General features: G+C 49.1%; 1 protein-coding gene across 8 annotated transcripts in view; it reads left to right on the top strand.

Moving 5' to 3' along the window:
• AGBL3 (AGBL carboxypeptidase 3) overlaps nucleotides 1–23979 on the top strand; it is a 169944-nt gene that overhangs the window by 84601 nt on the left and 61364 nt on the right. For all 8 annotated transcript variants that reach the window (XM_063929025.1, XM_063929026.1, XM_063929031.1 and 5 more), the window contains 6 exons: nucleotides 10448–10613; nucleotides 11600–11726; nucleotides 15457–15557; nucleotides 21810–21928; nucleotides 22880–22946; nucleotides 23844–23933. In XM_063929025.1, the coding sequence (XP_063785095.1) occupies nucleotides 10448–10613; nucleotides 11600–11726; nucleotides 15457–15557; nucleotides 21810–21928; nucleotides 22880–22946; nucleotides 23844–23933 (670 nt within the window). The remainder of the gene's footprint in view (nucleotides 1–10447; nucleotides 10614–11599; nucleotides 11727–15456; nucleotides 15558–21809; nucleotides 21929–22879; nucleotides 22947–23843; nucleotides 23934–23979) is intronic.

The following is a 23979-nucleotide window of genomic DNA, read 5'->3' as shown; positions in this document are numbered from 1 at the left end:
TGTAGAAAATACACCATAGTCCAGTATAAGGTTACATATGTATAATGTATAATTCAAGTGCACAGTCTGGAACCTGATCCTTAGATCAGGAGGTGGGCCCCCAGGCATTGGGGCCCACCGGTGGTTTCCCCTGTACCCCTGTGGGCCAGTCCAAGCCTGGTGGTCTCCATAGGATACAATGGGCTGATGCCATCTGGCATTACCTAAAGGGCCAAGCGCAGCCTTCTTGAACTTGGTAAATTAGACTTTTTATGCAATCATTATATAAGGCTATGGGGACTGTATTTGTGGATGGAGAGAGGGCAACCGAGCAGACATCCTCCGAATACAGGCCCCTAACTGTCACGCCATAAAAAATTAAGACCTAAACTTTGACAGTACAATGTCAGGAGAGGGGCACAGTGCTGTGCATGGCTAAGACTTAAATTGGGCTGACAGATATAAATGTCCCCCTGGTGCCCATCACAATTATAACATCACTTTTGCTGACACGTTAACCTTGTGCGTCTGGGTAAGTATTAACTCAAAGCACACATGCTGAGCGAGGGCTGGGAATTCATCCTGGGGATTACCTAGACTTATTCCTGCAACGTTTTTTCCGTAACAGAGCTACATGATTGCCGCGCTAATAGAGATTTGGCAGGAGTTAAGTTCTGAGACAGCAAGAAGAACTGACCACTTTTTAATTATCAGTGAGATACCTATTGCACAAAGGGCCTAATTCAAGGTTGATTGCAAAACAACATTTCTCTTACGTCCTAGAGGATGCTGGGGACTCCGTAAGGACCATGGGGGTATAGACGGGCTCCGCAGGAGACATGAGCACCTATAAAGAACTTTTAGTATGGGTGTGCACTGGCTCCTCCCTCTATGCCCCTCCTCCAGACCTCAGTTAGATCTTGTGCCCAGAGGAGATAGGGTGCATTACAGGGAGCTCTCCTGAGTTTCTCTGTTTAAAGAATTTTGTTAGGTTTTTTATTTTCAGGGAGCACTGCTGGCAACAGGCTCCCTGCATCGTGGGACTGAGGAGAGAGAAGCAGACCTACTTAACTGATAGGCTCTACTTCTTACGCTACTGAACACCATTAGCTTCAGAGGGAGTCGGAACGCAGGTCTCACCCTGCCGTTCGTCCCAGAGCCGCGCCGCCGTCCTCCTCGCAGAGCCGGAAGATAGAAGCCGGGTGAGTATGAGAAGAAAGAAGACTTCAGATCTTCACAGAGGTAAGCGCTCCCGGGACACACACACACAGCAGGCACAGATGGGTGCAGGGCGCAGGGGGAGCGCCCTGGGCAGCAATAAACCTCAGAACTGGCATATTGGGAGATATTAGGCTGCAGAGGCAGTAAATATGTGAACCCCCGCCATTTTTTGTAATTTCTAGCGGAACCGAAGCCCACCGCTGGAGGGGGCGGGGCTTGTTCCTCAGCACTAACCAGCGCCATTTTCTCCACAGAAGCTGCAGAGACGCTGGCTCCCCGGACTCTCCCCTGCTGAATTCAGGACAGAGGGCTTAAAAAGAGGAGGGGGGGCACAATTCTTGGCGCAGTGAGTTATATTATATCAAAAAGCGCTGTCTGGTATTTCTCCAGTGTCGGTGAGTGCTGGGTGTGTGCTGGAATACTCTCTCTCTGTCTCTCCAAAGGGCCTTATTAGGGAATTGTCCCCTTATAGCTATATCCCGGTGTGTGTGGGGTTTCGGTACGTGCGTGTCGGCATGTTTGAAGCGGAAGGCTCTTCCAAGGAGGAGGTGGAGCAGATGTGTGGTGAGTCCCCGTCGGTGGTGCCGACTCAAGAGTGGATGGATATGTGGCTTATGTTAAATGCAAGTGTGGCATCACTACATAAGAGACTGGACAAAGCAGAGTCCAGGGAGACAACAGGGGGTCAATCCACGGATTGGACCGACTCACAGGGCCCTTCAGGGTCTCAGAAACGTCCCTTGTCACAAATAGTAGACACAGATACCGACACGGAGTCTGACTCCAGTGTCGACTACGATGAAGCTAGATTGCACCCTAGGGTAACAAAAAGTATTCAGTGTATGATTATCGCAATAAAAGATGTTTTGCATATCACTGATGAATCCTCTGTTCCCGACACGAGGGTACACATGTTTAAGGGGAAGAAGCAAGTAGTAACCTTTCCCCCATCTCATGAACTTAACGAGTTATTTGAAAAAGCTTGGGAAACTCCGGATAAGAAACTGCAGATTCCCAAAAGGATTCTTATGGCATACCCTTTCCCTACACAGGACAGGGTACGTTGGGAATCCTCTCCCACAGTGGACAAGGCTTTTACACGCCTGTCCAAAAAGGTGGCGCTGCCGTCTCCGGACACGGCAGCCCTCAAAGATCCTGCGGACCGCAGGCAGGAGACTACTTTAAAGTCTATGTATACACATACTGGTGCTTTGCTCAGGCCGGCAATTGCGTTGGCATGGGTATGTAGCGCAGTTGCAGCTTGGACAGATACCTTGTCAGCTGACCTTGATACCCTGGACAGGGATACCATTTTATTAAGTTTAGCCCATATTAAGGACGCAGTCTTCTATATGAGAGATGCTCAGAGAGACATTGGACTGCTGGGTTCAAGAGCCAATGCCATGGCTATTTCTGCGAGACGAGCCTTATGGACCCGCCAATGGACAGGTGATGCGGACTCGAAAAAGCATATGGAGGTTTTACCTTACAAGGGTGACGTGTTGTTTGGGGAGGGGCTCGCGGATCTGGTTTCCACAGCTACCTTTTTAAATCTACCTTTTTACCTTTTGTTCCCCAACAGCAAAAGAAAACTCCACAGTATCAGATGCAGTCCTTTCGGTCGCATAAGCCCAGAAGAGGTCGGGGCTCCTCCTTCCTTGCCAGAGGTAAGGGCAGAGGAAAAAGAACACCTGCTTCGGCTGGTGCCCAGGAACAGAAGTCCTCCCCGGCTTCTACAAAATCCGCCGCATGACGCTGGGGCTCCCCTAAGGGAGTCCGCACCGGTGGGGGCGCGCCTTCGATTATTCAGCCAGGTCTGGGTTCGGTCAGACATGGATCCTTGGGCGATGGAAATTGTTTCCCAAGGCTACAAGCTGGATTTCGAAGAGGTGCCCCCTCGCCGATTTTTCAAGTCGGCCTTACCAGCTTCTCCCCAATGGAGGGAAGTACTGTTAGCTGCAATTCAAACTCTGTACCAACAGCAAGTGATTGTCAGGGTTCCTGGCCCAACAGGGAAAAGGGTATTATTCAACCCTGTTTGTGGTCCCGAAGCCGGATGGTTCGGTCAGACCCATTTTAAATCTAAAATCCCTGAACCTGTACATGAAAAAAATTAAAATTCAAGATGGAATCGCTCCGAGCTGTAATATCCAGCCTAGAAGGGGGGGCTTTTATGGTGTCGCTAGACATAAAGGATGCTGACCTTCATGTCCCCATACATCCCTCTCATCAGGAGTACATGAGATTCGCTGTACAGGACTGTCATTACCAGTTTCAGATGTTGCCGTTTGGGCTTTGCACGGCCCCGAGGATTTTCACCAAGGTGATGGCGGAAATGATGGTGCTCCTACGCAAACAAGGAGTCACAATATCCCATACTTGGACGATCTCCTGATAAAGTCGAGATCAAGAGATCAATTGCTGAAGAACGTGGCGCTCTCCCTGAGAGTTCTCCAACAGCACGGTTGGATTCTAAATCTGCCAAAGTCTCAATTGGTTCCAACGACTCGACAGACCATGGTCAGAGACCTGCTAAAGCCAAAAAGAGTGTCAGTTCATCAATGCACTCGAGTTCTGGGGAAAATGGTAGCAGCCTACGAGGCCATCCCCTTCGGCAGGTTTCATGCAAGGACTTTTCAGTGGGACCTTCTGGACAAGTGGTCCGGGTCCCATCTACAAATACATCAGACGATAACACTGTCCCCCAGGGCCAGAGTATCTCTCCTGTGGTGGCTGCACAGTGCTCACCTTCTAGAGGGTCACAGGTTCGGCATTCAGGACTGGGTTCTGGTGACCACGGACGCGAGCCTCCGAGGGTGGGGAGCAGTCACACAAGGAAGAAACTTTCAGGGACTGTGGTCAAGCCAGGAGGCTTGTCTGCACATCAACGTCCTGGAATTAAGAGCCATTTACAACGGCCTACGACAAGCGGAGGCTCTTCTTCGCAACCTACCGGTTCTGATTCAATCAGACAATGTCACAGCAGTGGCTCATGTGAACCGCCAAGGCGGGATAAGGAGCAGAGTTGCGATGGCGGAGGCCACCAGGATTCTTCGCTGGGCGGAAAATCACGTAAGCGCTCTGTCAGCTGTCTTTATTCCGGGAGTGGACAACTGGGAAGCAGACTTCCTCAGCAGACACGATCTCCATCCAGGAGAGTGGGGACTTCATCAAGAAGTCTTTGCAGAGATAACAGGTCTCTGGGGAATTCCTCAAGTAGACATGATGGCGTCACGCCTCAACAAAAAGCTTTGGATTTACTGTGCCAGGTCCAGGGACCCTCAGACAGTAGTGGTAGACGCCGTGGTGACACCGTGGGTGTTTCAGTCGGTCTATGTGTTTCCTCCTCTTCCTCTCATCGCAAAAGTTTTGAGGATCATAAGACAAAAAAGAGTACAGATAATACTCATTGTTCCAGACTGGCCTCAAAGGGCCTGGTACTCAGATCTTCAGGAAATGATCACAGAAGATCCTTGGCCCCTTCCTCTCAGGGAGGACCTGTTGCAGCAGGGGCCCTGCGTGTTCCAAGACTTACCGCGGTTATGTTTGACGGCATGGCGGTTGAACGCCGAATCCTAGCTGGGAAAGGTTTTCCGGAGGAGGTCATACCTACTCTGATAAAGGCTAGGAAGGAGGTGACGGCGAAACATTATCACCGTATCTGGCGGAAGTATGTCTCTTGGTGTGAAACCAAGAATGCTCTTACGGAAGATTTCCATCTGGGCCGTTTTCTCCACTTCCTACAGACAGGAGTGGATATGGGCCTGAAGTTAGGCTCTATTAAAGTACGGATTTCGGCCCTATCTATATTCTTTCAGAAGGAATTGGCTTCTCTACCAGAAGTCCAGACTTTTGTAAAGGGAGTGCTGCACATCCAGCCTCCTTTTGTGCCCCCAGTGGCACCCTAACGTGGTGTTAAAGTTCCTTAAATCTCACTGGTTTGAGCCCCTTCAAACAGTTGAATTGAAATTTCTCACCTGGAAGGTGGTCATGTTATTGGCCTTGGCATCTGCAAGGCGTGTGTCAGAATTGGCGGCCTTGTCTCACAAGAGCCCCTACTTGATTTTTCATTTGGATAGAGCGGAATTCAGGACTCGTCCTCAATTTCTGCCTAAGGTGGTGTCTTCATTTCATATGAACCAACCTATCGTGGTGCCTGTGGCTACGAGTGACTTGGAGGATTCCAAGTCCCTTGATGTAGCCAGGGCCTTAAAAATGTACGTAGCCAGGACTACTCGGATTAGGAAAACAGAGGCACTGTTTGTCCTGTATGCAGCCAACAAGGTTGGCGCTCCTGCTTCTAAGCAGACTATTGCTCGCTGGATCTGTACCACAATTCAGTAGGCTCATTCTACGGCTGGATTGCCGTTACCAAATTCGGGCGGCTGCCCGAGGTGTCTCGGCATTACAGCTTTGCCGAGCAGCTACTTGGTCGGGTTCAAACACTTTTTACTAAATTCTACAAGTTTGATACCCTGGCTGACGAGGACCTCGCATTTGCTCAGTCGGTGCTGCAGAGTCATCCGCACTCTCCTGCCCGGTCTGGAGCTTTGGGATAAACCCCATGGTCCTTACGGAGTCCCCAGCATCCTCTAGGATGTAAGAGAAAATAAGATTTTAAACCTACCGGTAAATCTTTTTCTCCTAGTCTGTAGAGGATGCTGGGCGCCCGTCCCAGTGCGGACTACCTCTGCAGGACTTGTATATAGTTGTTGCTTACATAAGGGTTATGTTACAGTTGGAATCGGTCTTTGACTGATACTGTTTTTTGTTCATACTGTTAACTGGTTGTGTATATTCCAGGTTATATGGTATGTAAGGTGTGGGCTGGTATGAATCTTGCCCTTAGGTTAATCCTTTCCTCATATTGTCCTTCTCCTCTGGGCACAGTTCTCTAACTGAGGTCTGGAGGAGGGGCATAGTGGGAGGAGCCAGTGCACACCCATACTAAAAGTTCTTTATAGGTGCCCATGTCTCCTGCGGAGCCCGTCTATACCCCCATGGTCCTTACGGAGTCCCCAGCATCCTCTACGGATTAGGAGAAAAAGATTTACCGGTAGGTTAAAAATCTTATTTTTCCTCTAATGGACAAAACCATGTGCAGTGCAGGGGGGGCAGATGTAACATGTGCAGAGAGAGTTAGATTTGGGTGGGGTGTGTTCAATCTGCAATCTAAATTGCAGTGTAAAAAGGAAGCAGCCAGTATTTACCCTGCACAGAAACAATATAACCCACCCAAATCTAACTCTCTCTGCACATGTTACATCTGTCCCACCTGCAGTGCACATGGTTTTTCCCATTAGAGGAAAATGTTGCTTTGCAATCAGCCTTGAATTAGGCCCTAAGCTAAGTGATTATTTATACAATTTGCTTAGAAGCCCAAGGTCATTAGTACGCCCAATGTTTAAAGTATACTGACCAACTTTTTTGGATCTCCTTCCTGAAGAGTTCCAGAAGAGGGCAAACCCCTGGCTTGGGGGGACACGGCACCTCATTGCATCGTCGTGTCCCCACCCCTTGCTGTTCTATGCCGCGAGTCACAGTTTTACAGTGGGGGGTGGTGGAGATAGGTGGGTGCGATTAAATGCGATTCGTTCTCTCTAATCTCCGCGCCACCCACTATAGTTAGAAAGTGGGCGGCACCGGGCTGGCCAAGTCATAATGTAACTTGCACCAGACCAATAGAATCACTGACTAGTGATGGTCGCTAGTAGCCATCCAATGACAAGAACGGACCAGGACCCAGACCCCTCTCTTCACGACACCATGACGTCACATGTTCTGGAGATCGGGGTGGCGGTAGAGGCCCACAAAATTGGGAAGTCTCCTGAATGTTTCATATCTGGCTGAGAGTCCTGTAACGCCACTACTTCTGTTCTCCCTTAAGTAGAATTGATCGGTCTCATGATCTCGCTGACACCGCTGGTTACACAGCACTGTATTCTCCGAGCTTGTCCTGGGAGATCATCTAAGATTCTTAGGTCTTACTAGCGCACCAGCCGACAAGTACATCAGTACCCGCAGCAGCGCAGTTATACAGGCGCACTGATATACTCTCTCCCTAACTTACTTCTTCACAGGCAACTTTATGTCTTGCCGTGCCTTCAGATGCTAGACAATGGAAGTCACATTTCTCAGTACTTTATGCACATAATAAAAGATAATAATCATTATTATTATTATTATAATAATACCCGCTGGCACCAAAGAGACTCGTTCTCTGCCCATGTTCCTTCCACTTGAGCGGCTTAAATCTTTCCATACGGGGCTGATTACCTTTAATGGTTTGTCTGCCGCTGTCAGTCACTCGGAAGTCCGCCAGGCATTTATAAAAGCAAAGCTTGTTTCATCTGATAATGTCTAAGTAAGAAAGTTTTCTGTCTCTAGACTGTGTGCACATTGCACCCTCTAGTGGTCAGCTTCATTATTGCCGCTACTTGGCCAATTCAAACTTTTTTCTCTTTCAAGGCAGATTTCATTTAAATTTGAATAATACTTTAAAAAGAAAATGGCTGTAAAAATGAATTATTTACCCTAACCCTCTATTGCTCTGTGTCGATCGGCACCCTTGATGGGTCTCCAAAAATGAGAAGCCAATTTTGTATAGACGGATGTATGGAGATCCAGCAACAGTGATTCCAGCCTTTAATTGCGACAGTCTGGGTAAACAAAGGATTGTTTGCTGGCATTAGCAGAACGGCTGCACTGGACAGTGGGCAGACTTGTTCAGCCCCACAGATAGGCAACAGTGCATCAATTTAAGGCTAATCTGAATCGGGCCAGTTGTACGGACAGGCCTACTGCTTCTGTAGCCCACCATTGCTATCTGCTGCAAACAGGGTGAAATGCTTCCAGTTCAGGACAGTTAGTATCTGGACATGGGTCACGTGGGCTGAGAAATCATGTTTCCATGACACTATCTTACCTCCCAACATTGCTAGGTATGAAGGTGAGACCTCTTGCGCGTTGCGACAGGGCCGTCTTCACAGTATGGTCTGCCCTGGGCAAAGCAATGCAGCAGGGCCCTTAACCAGTCATTCATGAGAATAAATAAAAAATTAATCTTAACTTACCCTTCCTGTGGTTCCGTGCCATCTCTCCAACATGCTTCCTTACAGTGAAAGATTGTCAGCACTCTGATTGGTGGATAGCTCCGGCCATTCACCATTAAGCATGCTGAGAGCCATTCACTGTCTGGCTGCAGGCTGGGAGGAAGGTAGAGGAATGCGGCACTCTGATGGGGCCCCGACTGCCCCTGCTTGAATGCCCCTAGAATCTTGGGGCCCTGGGAAGCTGCCCAGTGAGCCCATATGTTAACATGGCCCTTCGTGTGGGGAAGGGGGTGGAGCCTCATGGTGAAGGGGTGGAGCCTCGTGGCAAACCCCCATTTTTGAGGAATGCCCAACACTCTTCAAAATGCTGGGCTGCCCCAGGGTTCTCCCTTCAGTGTGAATAGATGCAGCATGGGTCTCCTCTGTTCTGCTCGCACGTTGCTCTGTTATGCATTAGCAAAACGGCAGAGCAGCGGTGACAGTGCTCCCGGCGGGTGGGACAGAGGGAACGTCCCAAAGAAACGGGCGTGCACTATGCAGATGGTAGGGTGAGGATATAGAGACAACAGAACGAAAGCATGGATCCTTCTCGCTTCGTCACCACTCTCCAGGCTGGCTTAGGCAGCGTTATGGAGACGTCCATCGTATTTGACCACTCAGCGTATAGTCCCTAAAACAAAGAAAATGATAGTGATGGTAATAGTGGAAGTAAAATAAATAGCTGCAGCTTATTTCCTATGTGTCATTAACTTGCAATGTTCTGAAAGCAAATGAACGCTTGTGACACCCGGGGAAAGGAGCGTCGGCCCAATCCACCCCATGTGACCGCGCTATGTGGCCTCATTCCAGCTTAAGGTCCTTTCGAAGTAGCAGTATGTATTTGTAATCGAGTTAGCATTACAAACATTAAGTAGAATACGTCCGAGAGATTTTCCTGGCCAGAATATTTTTATCGCTTGGTAACTGGCACCATTTGTCATGTGATATTGGGGAAGTGATCAGCGTCCGTATTGAAATTTCAGTTATTCCATTGTAATAGGCTAAGTGGCTCCATTACCAGGACTGTCTGAGCACTTCTCATTTCCGTACCATCTCTGAAGTCATTAAAACCCATCGTAAAAAGTCTGCCTGTCCTCTGACTGGCATACACGCATTGTACACACCGTTCCAGGGACCCATCAGCTTTACTTAGCGGCAGCCGCATCTGACGTGACTGAGGCACCTGTTACAGCCTCTGTAAAGTGAGCTGAGTGATAGTCATGAGAATGCCGCCGACACGTCAGAAGGAATTGGTGCCATTACTAATTCCGGGCACACAGCTGCTCTCAGCTGGCATATACCCATGCAGTACAAAAGCAGTATCCTTGTGCAGACTGGGAGGGGGAGATTCAATTAAGTGAGCGTTTCCTCACACATTATATAATTATGGCTAAAGTACCTAGGCTAATTCAATTAGACTGAATGAGAATCACGCCTGGAATAGGGATTAACAACAGTCATTGTTGCTCGTACCCACTAAAGATGGTGTATCGCACCCTAGCCTCCCGCTGTACCACACCACCGCTAGCTGCACAGACATGCCAGGCGACAATGGGCCTACTTCAGTAAGGATTGCAAATTCTGCTAAGTAGCAGAATTTGCAATCCTTTGGATCGCATGCAAGGCCGCCCAGCATTGTCACCATTGCTCCGGTGTGAGGACAGCTTCAAAATGTAGTACAGAAGTAGCTGTGGTTCTTATAACCCCCGTGCTGGTCTCCTGTGCTGGTGTGGCCTAAGGTCACGCATGCGCATGGCCATAAAGCATTCACTTTGGAGGCGGCGGAGGAATCTGCTCGTTTTCCTCTTCGCAACCCCGGATCTTCTTCCCATGGGAAGCAGCGGAGCTTCGGGAATCAATGCCATCTGAAGATGGCGTTTATTCCTGCAAGCCAACTACGAAAACATAGGCCTCAGTGCCCAAGTGCGGAACCCAGTTGGAGAGGAGGAACGTGCAGGACAACAAGGGTCAGATAGGATTCCTCTACACATGCTCTACTCTCCGGCGGGGAACTTATCGTTCGTTATAGGACCGCAGTGATCCGCGTATCCTTGGTAACGCAATACTAGAGTGCGAGACGTTGGTAAAGATCTTAAGTACTCGGCCAGGTAGAAACGCCTTTACCTGTATAATGTGGATCCTTCTCCTTCTCGCAGGGTGATGGAAGAACGGGAGATACAGCTGTACTGCGACCTGCATGGGCACAGCAAGAAGCAGAACGTCTTTATGTACGGATGTAAGGGCAGAGGTGGGCAGAACGGTGAGAGCCGATTGTGTGAGCGCATTTTCCCGTTTATGCTGAGCAAGAACTCTCCCGACCAGGTAACTTCCCACCTATCACACAGCGTTCCTCCTCTGAGTCACCTGCCCCATTACACCTCAGGGACCGGGGTTCTCCGCATACCACTAGCTTTCATTTATTGGCTTCTGTTGGCATTTGTTCAACAAAATCTTTACGCAGTGTAACGCAGACGCATACCCGGACAAAACGCATCGCCACTGTGTCCGAATCAAGCCTTAAATATACCGGCCAAAGCAAAGTAAGCCCTTTTTATGCGGGTGACCGCTCTTTAACGGCAATGGGAACAAGGCTTTCCACACCCCAGTGTTATTTATTATCATTGCTTCTAAATACCACAGAAAACTGTTGCATCAAAACGCAGAGCGCTAAGTTCCGTCATATCCAAGGGCAGCGAAACATAAACATTACTACACAGTATGTAAGAAAAATATTGGTGGAAAAAAATCAGAGGGAATCTAGAAAGTAACGTGTATAAGTCAGTAAATGGAAGTTGCCTGACACCTGGAAACCCCTGGCATGAATAACACTAGCCCTCCCAAACTGACTGTAACATGTGTAATTATGCCCATTCTTTATGTGTTCGTGCTTTCTGGTGTGTTATGTGTATATGGATTATAATTATACAGCTGCAGAATCTACCGCTGTGTCTATTAGTGTACGGAAATGTAGGTCTTGATTTCCAGCAATTATTACGTGTCTATCATTATTAATTACATATATTAGTATGTGCGCTAAACAGACCTTTCTCTCCTGAACATTTATGTAGTAGTACAAGAATTCTATTGGGGAATTTTTAATACCATACATAAAAATGTTGCCGATTGGTTGTAAAACTCAGAGCAGATGGAGGCGGACGCTGCATACAGAGGCGTGGCTGCGTCCATCTTTGAATCGGCCCATGAACGCAAAACAATAGAAATACTGGGGCTGGTTCGGACAAGCACATTTTGGATGATTATTATGGTGCTTTAGGACTTGCGTTGCTTACTACTGATGCTCTGTTCAGTTCTCCTTCTCAGCCTGCAAGTTCAGAGTGCAGAAGAACAAGGAAGGGACCGGACGCGTGGTCATGTGGAAAATGGGCATCCGGAACAGCTATACGTTGGAGGCCACGTTCTGTGGATCAACGCTGGGTAATGGTGCCGCTCCGTTAGTATATTGTCCAGTCCACTGTGCGGTGTAATATGTAGAACTGTGTTGTAGGGTTGCCAGTGGTCAGTAAAAAATTGTCTCATTTATATCTGTTGGTAAAAAAGAATAGAGGTCAGTAAAAAAAAAAAAAAAAACGACAAACTCTGAATGTCACATAGCACATTCATCAGACCAGTGCTTTGTATAGGAGTTAGTTAGGAGGCTGCTATTATACATTTCTGATACAGTTTAGAATGGCAACAATTATGTGTCCGTAAAAATATTGCTTGTGGAAATTGTGTATAGGCGCTCAGTGTGTGTGTGACGCACAGGAGCATTTCAATGTGTGTACAACACAAGCCTGTTCATTACGGTATGAAGGTGGAGGGAATTTTCCTTTGGACAGGAGACTTCCTTCTGTGTCTAAGCCTGGAGGCTGCCATTGGCTGACTGATCAGGAGTGTGGACATAGTAAATATGTATGTCAGTTTTTGGGAATTTTGCATAGTATGTACTGATATTAACTGACCAAGTTGCACACCACATCAGTGCACCAAATCATTGGATGTACTATCCTGGTGTTTGGGGTCCAGAAATTCAGACAGCATCCAATGTGTTGCTGTTTGCAGACCCCTAAACTGTATCCATCACTGGTCCCAGCCCTCTAGGGCATACCTCCCAACATCTTGAGCTGTGGATGCGGGACTCTCTTGCGCGATGAAGCTGTGCACGTCCAAAGGGGGTGTGGCTTATGGGAAAGGGTGTGGCTTAACAGGGGTGCAGCGACCGTGAGCCACTCCCCATTTTCGGCACTGAGGGGGCATGTTCAGCACTCTGTGAGCTGCTGCCCATGCCCCCAGTCCTTCCGTCTCTCGTGAATAGATGCTGTGCACGCAGCGTCTATTCACCTCTGCTCTACTCTGCCCTAAGGAGAGCAGCTAGTGACAGGAGCCTTCCAACTGTCACTCCCCACCACGGGACACTGCGGCCCACCGGTGGGACAGTCCCCCAAAAAACGGGACTGTCCCGCAAAAATTGGGACAGTTGTTAGGTATGCTATACAGTAGGGGGATGCCCCAAACAGTTCTATTACAATTCTAAATTTATTAAATATACAGCAAATGGTAATCAAGTTGAATAAATGCTGTATTTTTATATAACATATCATCATTAGCTCAGTATAATCTGTAATAAGGTACACATATTAGGTATCCCGATAAACATTATAGGTTGTAAAAGAGGTTCTGCTATACAGGTTGAGTCACACATATACAAAAATTCAGAAATACGTAATATTCCAAAATATGGAATTTTTGAATGCGACTGAGACAGTAACACCTTTGCTTTCTGAGGGTTGTATGTACACATTATGGTATGTAAATATTCCAAAACATGAAAAAATCTGATATCCAAAATACCTCTGTAAATATATCTCCTATAAAATAGCCCAGATCTGTGACTCTGTGCCTGTGTGGATAACGCTGGGCGTGGCTAGGAGCTCTCATTGGGTTAGCAGCAGGTCTATCACACCCAGTCCACAGCTGATTGGGCGAGAAACGCCCTCCCACACAGGTTACATCCAATGGGAGGCTCTGCCCTTTGCCTGCTGTGTTTTCACAGAGCAGGATTAGCAATGGGACTGATGGAGCTGCAGCTCCAGCCCCACATCCCAAAATAGTCCCCCTGCATCTGCAGCAACACACCCTCCAACAATTTACACATAAACATTGATGCAAATTCGAAAAGGGGGCGTGGCCACGGGACCTGCGCCGTGGCCACGCCCCTTTTCCTATACTTTCAATGGAAGTTTGGAGAGCCAAAAATCGGTACAGACCATAAAAAAAAGGTCCTGTACCTGCCAAAAAGGTGCAGCTAGAGGGTATGTCACTGCATCTGCAGCAAGTCTCTGTGCTGTAGATAGGGAAAAAACATCCTTTTACTGCAGCGTCCTATGGGGGTCTTTCTGACCTGATCGCTCGCTGCAGATCATCGCAATGCAGCGATCAGGTCAGAACTGAACATGCGCCGCAGTGCGTGCGCCGGCACATGGCTGACAGCCGACGGCTGTCGTTGCCTAGTGATCACCTCTGCCTGATTGACAGGCAGAAGCGGTCTCTGGGTGGGAGGGGGCGGCACGGCGGCGTATGCCCGCGGCTCTGTGACATCACACGCAGCCGCTGCAACCTGGCCAGCAATGAGTAACTCCCAGCCAGCCGCAGGAGCTGCGCTGGCTGGGAGTTACTCTTCAAATACAAAAGCACGGCTACGATCAGGTCGGAATGACCCCCTATGTCCTGCTGCCAGTCCACCTGCCCCCTCTGGCATCAACAATCCCCACTCCCTAGCCTCGGCGCTGGTGGAACAAAAGCTGCTGCGGCCACCGGCATAGATGTGTATGAAAGTGGCGCAGCGGAAGCCTTTCATAGACCTACCTGCGCAGCATACTCTATGAGCGACGGAGCCTCCTCTGCGCGTGATATCACAGAAGTGCCTCCCCACCACAGCCACGCCCAGATCCCCAGAGGCCCTGACTCCGCAACACAGTACCTGGCCTGCCGGCCTGGAAGCCCCGAGAAGGCTAATGTAACGGATAGAGGGTGATATCGCGGAGGGTAATGTATAGACGCTGAATCAATGTAAAAGGTGACAGTGCTGTGCAGTGCAGTGGGTGTGTAGTGTCACTGACACTGCACAGCACTCTCTCCTTTTACATTGATTCAGCGAGTCAGTCAGTTCTGTCAGCCGGTCACTATTGTTAGCACCAGTGTCCCAACGCACCGCATTACAGGGAAGTAGAAGCACTAAATAAACTACAGCTCCCAGCAGCCCTTAGCACCGAAGCATTCAGGCGCTAAGGGCTGCTGGGAGCTGTAGTTTATTGAGTGCATCTTCTTCCCTGTAATGCGGCGCGTTTGGAAACCGGCGCTAATAATAGTGACTGGCTGCTGTGCGAGTCTCCGGGAGAGCCACTGCCAAAGGGAGGACAACAGCTTAGCTGCTGACAGGAGGAGAAGCATTACCCGCCTCTCCCCCACTCGCAGTACCTCTGGGCCCCATCCGCGGCACCCGCACACAACCCCTCCACCACCCACGGTGGCTGCGGCCCCCACTCGCGGCACCCGCCCCTCCTCCACCAACGCACCAGCCCCTCTCCCACCCTCAACCACCCCTCCCGGCACCCCCGGCCCCCCCTCCCCATCCGTGTCTCCCCCGCACCCGCCACTCCCCCAACCACAGCACCTACTAGGTGATTCATCAGGACCTGCGTGCACTGTTCACGCCATAGCAAGTGGCTACGACCCCTTAACCATCGTACGCCCTTTGTCCATGCAATATTTAACCACTCACACAATTATGATTGGAGGTAATACTCCATATAATACAACAATTGCACGCCACAAAAGCGTGCAAGGGTTAAGGGGGCGTAGCCCCTAACGACGGTGTGAAGAGAACCCGTAGGGCGCAATGAATCACCTAGTATATATATAGTTAGCTTACTGTGTAAAACTCTGGGAATCAGTGCTTTTTTTTTTCCTAATTTTGCTTTTGCCTTAATATGCTACCGCTATAAACTATTATACCAGGTGAGTGTATGAAATAAGCAGGTTATTACTGGTTAAAGGTACATACCAGGATATTGGAAAATATTATTGATCATTTGATCCGGAACACGGTACCTGGAAGGGGTTAATATAAGGCGCTTTTCAGCTATTTTCTTTCTGTAATTTCCAGGTAAAAGACGCGGGACCCATTTCAGCACGAAGGACCTGGAGTCGCTGGGTTACCACTTCTGCAGTTCACTGCTGGATTATTGTGACCCGGAACAGACAAAAGTAAATAGGAAGCCCCCGTAGGACACAGAGTCCAGTCACTGGCGCTATACGGAGGGAATGGCCTTCATGCTGTCTCTGTGATATTGGTTTATGAGTGAGATTACTTCAGTGACACAACCTGACATGAGTAGGGACATTCACAGCTGTTTATACACCATGAGATTCCTGCTCCGGTCCAGTCCAGGGGAGTGAAGGTCACAGCCTCCACTTTCCAGAGGTTATCGTCTTCTAATTACTAGTAAGCGCACTGACTCGCGGGAAATCCAGGTATATTGCAGGTGTATCTCACAGCTAATCATATATAAAGTTATAATATATGGCGGGCTCAGAATTCTGGGCGTCATTTATCATCCTCAGAGCAAGCGTTGTATAATAGCTATGATGATATAGCACCTGCATACACATGGCACCAGAGTTATTTTAAAAGACAAACGAGCATCCCTCTGCCCCAGTGGAGCTTGCAATCTAATTTCCCAGCAGCAAACACACACCGCAATTGAGAGACCGTATCACCTGCGCAGTATGTGTGTGTTGTATCCGAGATCAAGGGCCGGAGCATCTGTAGAAAAGCAATTGTGACTACAGGGAAGACATTCAAACTCCAGGTAGATCTCTCCTTGTGTAGGATCCGTACACCGATCGGTGAGGCAGTGACGCTAGCCACTGTGCCACCATTCCGCACAGCCATATTTAATTTTACTCTGCACCAGTTGTGTTTGACATGTTGAAATGGGAAGGTGATACTGTAAGAAGTGACAGCTGTTGATGTAAATGATTTTTCTATAACGTCCTAGTGGATGCTGGGTACTCCGTAAGGACCATGGGGAATAGACGGGCTCCGCAGGAGACAGGGCACTTTAACAAAGAATTTGGATTCTGGTGTGCTCTGGCTCCTCCCTCTATGTCCCTCCTCCAGACCTCAGTTTGAATCTGTGCCCGGACGAGCTGGGTGCTGTTTAGTGAGCTCTCCTGAGCTTGCTATAAGAAAGTATTTTGTTAGGTTTTTTATTTTCAGGGAGATCTGCTGGCAACAGACTCCCTGCATCGTGGGACTGAGGGGAGAGAAGCAGCCCTACTCTCTGAAGCTAGGTCCTGCTTCTTAGGCTACTGGACACCATTAGCTCCAGAGGGATCGTACATAGGATCTCACCCTTTGTCGTCCGATCCCGGAGCCGCGCCGCCGTCCCCCTCACAGAGCCGGAAGACAGAAGCCGGGTGAAAGAAGCAAGAAGACTTCAAAATCGGCGGCAGAAGACTCCAGTCTTCACTGAGGTAGCGCACAGCACTGCAGCTGTGCGCCATTGCTCCCACACTACACCCACATACTCCGGTCACTGTAGGGTGCAGGGAGCAGGGGGGGGCGCCCTGGGCAGCAATTAGGACCTCTTGGCAAAAGCGGAGCATATATACAGTTGGGCACTGTATATATGTATGAGCCCCCGCCATAATATTACACAGAAACGCGGGACATAAGCCCGCCGCTGAGGGGGCGGGGCTTCTTCCTCAGCACTTACCAGCGCCATTTTTTCTCCACAGCTCCGCTGAGAAGAAGCTCCCCAGGCTCTACCCTGCAGATACACGGTAGAAGAGGGTAAAAAGAGAGGGGGGGCACATAAATTAGGTGCAAAAACATAATATACAGCAGCTACTGGGTTAACACTAAGTTACTGTGTGATTCCTGGGTTATATAGCGCTGGGGTGTGTGCTGGCATACTCTCTCTCTGTCTCTCCAAAGGGCCTTGTGGGGGAACTGTCTTCAAAAAAGAGCATCCCCTGTGTGTGTGGTGTGTCGGTACGCTTGTGTTGACATGTTTGACGAGGAAGGCTATGTGGAAGCAGAGCGGGAGCAAATGAATGTGGTGTCTCCGCCGACGGTGCCGACACCTGATTGGATGGATATGTGGAAGGTTTTAAATGATAATGTTAAATCCTTGCATAAAAGGTTGGATAAAGCTGAAGCCTTAGGACAGTCGAGGTCTCAGCCCGTGCCTGATCCTATGTCGCAGAGGCCGTCAGGGTCTCAGAAGCGCCCACTATCCCAAATTGTTGACACAGATACCGACATGGATTCTGACTCCAGTGTCGATTACGAGGATGCAAAGTTACAGCCTAAATTGGCTAAAGCCATCCGTTATATGATTATAGCAATGAAGGATGTGTTGTACATCACAGAGGAAACCCCAGTCCCTGACAAGAGGGTTCATATGTATGGGGTAAAAAGGCAGGAGGTGACCTTTCCCCCTTCACATGAGCTAAATGAGTTATGTGAAAAGGCTTGGGAAGCTCCAGATAAAAAACTGCAGATTTCCAAACGGATGCTTATGGCGTATCCTTTCCCGCCAACGGACAGGTTACGCTGGGAATCCTCCCCTAGGGTGGACAAAGCTTTAACACGCTTATCCAAGAGGGTAGCCCTGCCGTCACAGGATACGACTACCCTCAAAGATGCTGCGGATAGAAAGCAAGAGGGTACCCTGAAGTCCATTTATACACATTCAGGTACCTTACTAAGGCCGGCAATTGCGTCGGCCTGGGTGTGTAGTGCTGTAGCAGCATGGACGGATACCTTATCTGAGGAACTGGATACCTTAGACAAGGATACTATATTAATGACCCTGGGGCATATAAAAGACGCTATCCTATATATGAGAGATGCTCAAAGAGACATTAGCCTACTGGGCTCTAGAATAAATGCTATGTCGATTTCTGCCAGAAGGGTCCTGTGGACTCGGCAATGGACAGGCGATGCCGACTCAAAAAGGCACATGGAGATTTTACCTTACAAGGGTAAGGAATTGTTTGGGGAGGGTCTCTCGGACCTGGTCTCCACAGCTACTGCTGGAAAGTCAAATTTTTTGCCATATGTTCCCTCACAACCTAAGAAAGCACCGTATTACCAAAGGCAGTCCTTTCATTCACAAAAAGGCAAGAAAGTCCGAGGTGCGTCCTTTCTTGCCAGAGGCAGGGGCAGAGGAAAGAAGCTGCACAACACAGCTAGTTCCCAGGAACAGAAGTCCTCCCCGGCTTCCACTAAATCCACCGCATGACGCTGGGGCTCCACAGGCGGAGCTAGGCCCGGTGGGGGCGCGTCTCCGAAATTTCAGCCACAAGTGGATTCACTCCCAGGTCGATCCCTGGGCAATAGAGATTGTGTCTCAGGGATACAAGCTGGAATTCGAAGAGATGCCCCCTCACCGTTACCTCAAATCGGCCCTGCCAGCTTCAGCCTTAGAGAGGGAAATAGTGTTAGCTGCAATTCACAAGTTGTATCTTCAGCAGGTGGTGGTCAAGGTTCCCCTTCTTCAACAAGGAAAGGGTTATTATTCGACCATGTTTGTAGTACCGAAACCGGACGGTTCGGTCAGACCCATATTGAATTTAAAATCCCTGAACATATACCTGAAAAGGTTCAAGTTCAAGATGGAATCGCTGAGAGCGGTCGTCGCAAGCCTGGAAGGGGGGGATTTTATGGTGTCTCTGGACATAAAGGATGCGTACCTTCATGTCCCCATTTATCCACCTCATCAGGCGTACCTCAGATTTGTGGTACAGGATTGTCATTACCAATTCCAGACGTTGCCGTTTGGTCTTTCCACGGCACCGAGAATATTTACCACGGTAATGGCGGAAATGATGGTGCTCCTGCGAAAGCAAGGGGTCACAATTATTCCATACTTGGACGATCTCCTCATAAAGGCGAGGTCCAGAGACCAGTTGCTGATCAGCGTAGCACGCTCTCAGGAAGTGTTACAACAGCACGGCTGGATTCTAAATATTCCAAAGTCGCAGTTGATTCCTACGACTCGTCTGCCCTTCCTGGGCATGATTCTGGACACAGACCAGAAGAGGGTTTATCTCCCGATGGAGAAGGCTCAGGAGCTCATGACACTGGTCAGAGACCTATTAAAACCACAACAGGTGTTGGTGCATCACTGCACGCGAGTCCTGGGAAAGATGGTGGCATCATACGAGGCCATTCCCTTCGGCAGGTTCCATGCGAGGACCTTTCAATGGGACTTACTGGACAAGTGGTCCGGATCACATCTTCAGATGCATCGGCTGATCACCCTATCCCCCAGGGCCAGGGTGTCTCTCCTGTGGTGGCTGCAGAGTGCTCACCTTCTAGAGGGCCGCAGATTCGGCATTCAGGACTGGGTCCTGGTGACCACGGATGCAAGCCTCCGAGGGTGGGGGGCAGTCACACAGGGAAGAAATTTCCAAGGTCTGTGGTCAAGTCAGGAGACTTGCCTTCACATCAACATCCTGGAATTAAGGGCCATATACAACGCCCTACGTCAAGCGGAGACCCTGCTTCGCGACCAATCGGTTCTGATTCAGTCAGACAACATCACCGCAGTGGCTCATGTAAACCGCCAAGGCGGCACAAGGAGCAGGGTGGCGATGGCGGAAGCCACCAAAATTCTTCGCTGGGCGGAGAATCACGTAAAAGCACTGTCAGCAGTGTTCATTCCGGGAGTGGACAACTGGGAAGCAGACTTCCTCAGCAGGCACGACCTCCACCCGGGAGAGTGGGGACTTCATCAAGAAGTCTTCACGCAGATTGCAAGTCGGTGGGAACTGCCACAGGTGGACATGATGGCATCCCGCCTCAACAAAAAGCTATAGAGGTATTGCGCCAGGTCAAGAGACCCTCAGGCGATAGCTGTAGTTTGACGGCATGGCGGTTGAACGCCGGATCCTAGCAGAAAACGGCATTCCGGATGAGGTTATTCCTACGCTGATAAAGGCTAGGAAGGACGTGACGGCTAAACATTATCACCGTATATGGCGAAAATATGTTGCTTGGTGTGAGGCCAGGAATGCCCCCACGGAGGAATTCCAGCTGGGCCGTTTTCCTTCACTTCCTACAGTCGGGAGTGACTTTGGGCCTAAAATTGGGTTCCATTAAGGTCCAGATTTTGGCCCTGTCTATTTTCTTTCAAAATGAACTGGCTTCTCTGCCTGAAGTTCAGACGTTTGTAAAGGGAGTGCTGCATATTCCGCCCCCTTTTGTGCCTCCAGTGGCACCTTGGGATCTTAACGTGGTGGTGAGTTTCCTGAAGTCACACTGGTTTGAGACACTTAAAACCGTGGAGTTAAAATATCTCACGTGGAAGGTGGTCATGCTATTAGCCTTGGCTTCGGCTAGGCGTGTGTCAGAATTAGCGGCTTTGTCACATAAAAGCCCCTATCTGGTTTTCCATATGGACAGGGCAGAATTGCGGACCCGTCCACAATTTCTGCCAAAAGTGGTGTCATCTTTTCATATGAACCAACCTATTGTGGTGCCTGTGGCTACTCGTGACTTGGAGGATTCAGAGTTACTTGATGTGGTCAGGGCTTTGAAGGTTTATGTGGCCAGAACGGCTAGAGTCAGGAAAACTGAGTCGCTGTTTATCCTGTAGCCGTCCAACAAGCTGGGTGCTCCTGCTTCAAAGCAAACTATTGCTCGCTGGCTCTGTAACACGATTCAGCAGGCTCATTCTGCGGCTGGATTGCCGCTGCCAAAATCAGTAAAAGCCCACTCCACAAGGAAGGTGGGCTCTTCTTGGGCGGCTGCCCGAGGGGTCTCAGCATTACAGCTTTGCCGAGCAGCTACTTGGTCAGGTTCGAACACTTTTTTTCAAAGTTCTACAAGTTTGATACCCTGGCTGAGAAGGACCTTGAGTTTGCTCATTCGGTGCTGCAGAGTCATCCGCACTCTCCCGTCCGTTTGGGAGCTTTGGTATAATCCCCATGGTCCTTACGGAGTCCCCAGCATCCACTAGGACGTTAGAGAAAATAAGATTTTACTTACCGGTAAATCTATTTCTCGTAGTCCGTAGTGGATGCTGGGCGCCCGTCCCAAGTGCGGACTTCTTCTGCAATACTTGTATATAGTTATTGCCTAAATAAGGGTTATGTTATAGTTGCATCAGGGTTGGTCTGATGCTCTGTTGTTGTTCATACTGTTAACTGGGTAAGTTATCACAAGTTATACGGTGTGATTGGTGTGGCTGGTATGAGTCTTGCCCTGGATTCCCAAAATCCTTTCCTAGTACTGTCAGCTCTTCCGGGCACAGTTTCTCTAACTGAGGTCTGGAGGAGGGACATAGAGGGAGGAGCCAGAGCACACCAGTATCCAAATTCTTTCTTAAAGTGCCCTGTCTCCTGCGGAGCCCGTCTATTCCCCATGGTCCTTACGGAGTCCCGAGCATCCACTACGGACTACGAGAAATAGATTTACCGGTAAGTAAAATCTTATTATTTCAGTATTGCGTGTGTCTGAAAGAACTGGAGGAAATGGTTCAGCAGCGAGTGCGCTACATCAACCCACTGAGTCTGCAATCGGAATCCTTTTACAAAGATGTCCTCTCAGACCTGGATTCCAGGTTAGTCCTCGGACACTGCCAGTCACAAATTTTATATTTTGTCCAAAGAACTATTCAGGTTAGATAAAAAGCAGACTCTGCAACCGTTTCTATCGCATGCTGGGCGTCGCCCAGCGCAGTGCAAAGCCACCTAGCAGGTAACCCTCCGCCCCACTGCTGCGACCACAATTTACATTGCGGTCGCAGTAACTGTGGACGCACTGTGGGCATGTTTATAATCGGATCGGCTGCGCGTGACGTCACGCAGACGCCTCGAAAACGGTCCTGCCACGCCTGCATGCATTGACCGGGCCACTACCCCCGCATGGCGAAACGCCCATAATAAGATAGAACAAAAAAAGAGGATTCCTGCGCACTTTTCTAAAGGTATCTCAGAGTATAGGTCTTAACTATAGTCACTTGGTTAGTATACAGTTCCAATAGGAAAAACATGTTCAGTATATCCGGTCAGGCGATCAATATTCACAGTCACTTCTTTCACTGTAAAATTATTCTGGTTCCTTCAGTACAGATGAGGCATCCACACGGTCCCCGTTCCACTTTTGTTGTTATCAACCGCTTTTGGGTGAATTTATGCAAAATACAAATGGTGGACAGACCATAGTGTATACCATCAACTTTTTATTAATTAAAAAAATAATAAAGTGCCAAAAACATGGGTACCAAATATGACCTTCTAGGGAAGGCACAAGATAGAACATATAGGGGTTTTGTGTAACAAAAGCTCCTCCTACTGAGCTGTACCTCCTTCCGGTCCCAGGCAACACTGGCAATCCAACACCAACGCGTTTCAACCTCAATTCAGGTCTTTTTCAAGGTGTCGATAATAAGATGATCTTGTCCTTTGAGTCCCACTGCATGCTCTTGTATTTAGTGACTCAGGTGATCAGAGTAGAATGTGAGTATGGTTTAGAGCTGTATCCTCACCGACTGTTCTTCTCTGGGTTTCAGCACTGGGGGGTCGGACAGCTCCGATTCCAATGGTCCTCCTGCCCATCTGATGGAGCTGGCGTGTCGGGTAAGTCTGGTACAGACGATTGCAGATCTAACTGATTACATATAATGTACCAACATATAAATGTGTAATGTCTGACTCGTACAAGACAATCATTAAGTCACATATGGGGCCCGATTCAGACCTGAATGCTGTTGTGCGAATTCGCACAGCGGCCGATTATCTAATGACTGCGCTTGTGTATGCATCGCAGTGCCGAGGCGCGACGCCAAACAGCGTCAGAATGGTGCGAAACTTTTGATCGCTAGGCGAACGCAGGGTGATTGACAGGAAGAGGACGTTTGGGGGTGGTAACTGGCTGTTTTCTGGGAGTGTCAGGAAAAACGCAGGCGTTCTCAAGCGTTTTATGGGAGGTGGTGTGACGTCAGCTCCGGCCCCGATCAGCCTGTTTCTATCGCACTGTAGGAGTAGGTCCTGGGCTGCGCGCACACTGCACAGTATGGAAAAATAATTAGATGGTGAGTGAGTTGTGAACGGATTTGCAGATGTCCGCTGCCTGGCAAAGCTATCGCACAGCGTACACATGCATTCGCACACTTGCACGTGGGCGGGTTTTCACTCTCTATGGGCGGCGCTTATCTGAGCGCAGCCCTCTGCAAATTTGCAGCACAGCGTTCAGGTCTGACTTAGGCCCTTAGTCAGTACAGAGGAGTCGCTGACTGCTTTCCATGTCTCTCCAGGCTGCCCAATGCCTAGGTCATGGAATCTACGGTGACAAATAAATGACATTATTCAATAGAATATAGCCCATTGATTGGCTAGAAGATGGTGATAGCACCGAGGCTCCATCAGTATCATCCAGGGCTGAATTGCACTGCTGCTTTCTTCTCACGGTGACAGTGTCTCATGCGGAATACAGTTCCCTTATCAAATTATCCATCTCTATCCCCCCACACACAGGTAAAATCCCGGAAGAAGCTGCTGAAATCAAAGAGAGAAAGGAATTCACATAGAAAGGAGTCGGAGAGGAACCTACTGCAGGATCCGCTGGTAAGAACGGCAAACTGCGGCAAGATTCTGTCACCGTGTAACAATA

Source organism: Pseudophryne corroboree, chromosome 6 (genome assembly GCF_028390025.1).
Source record: "Pseudophryne corroboree isolate aPseCor3 chromosome 6, aPseCor3.hap2, whole genome shotgun sequence".
NCBI lineage: Eukaryota > Metazoa > Chordata > Amphibia > Anura > Myobatrachidae > Pseudophryne > Pseudophryne corroboree.
Note: the sequence above shows the minus strand (reverse complement) of the source record. Positions and strands in the feature narration are given on the sequence as shown.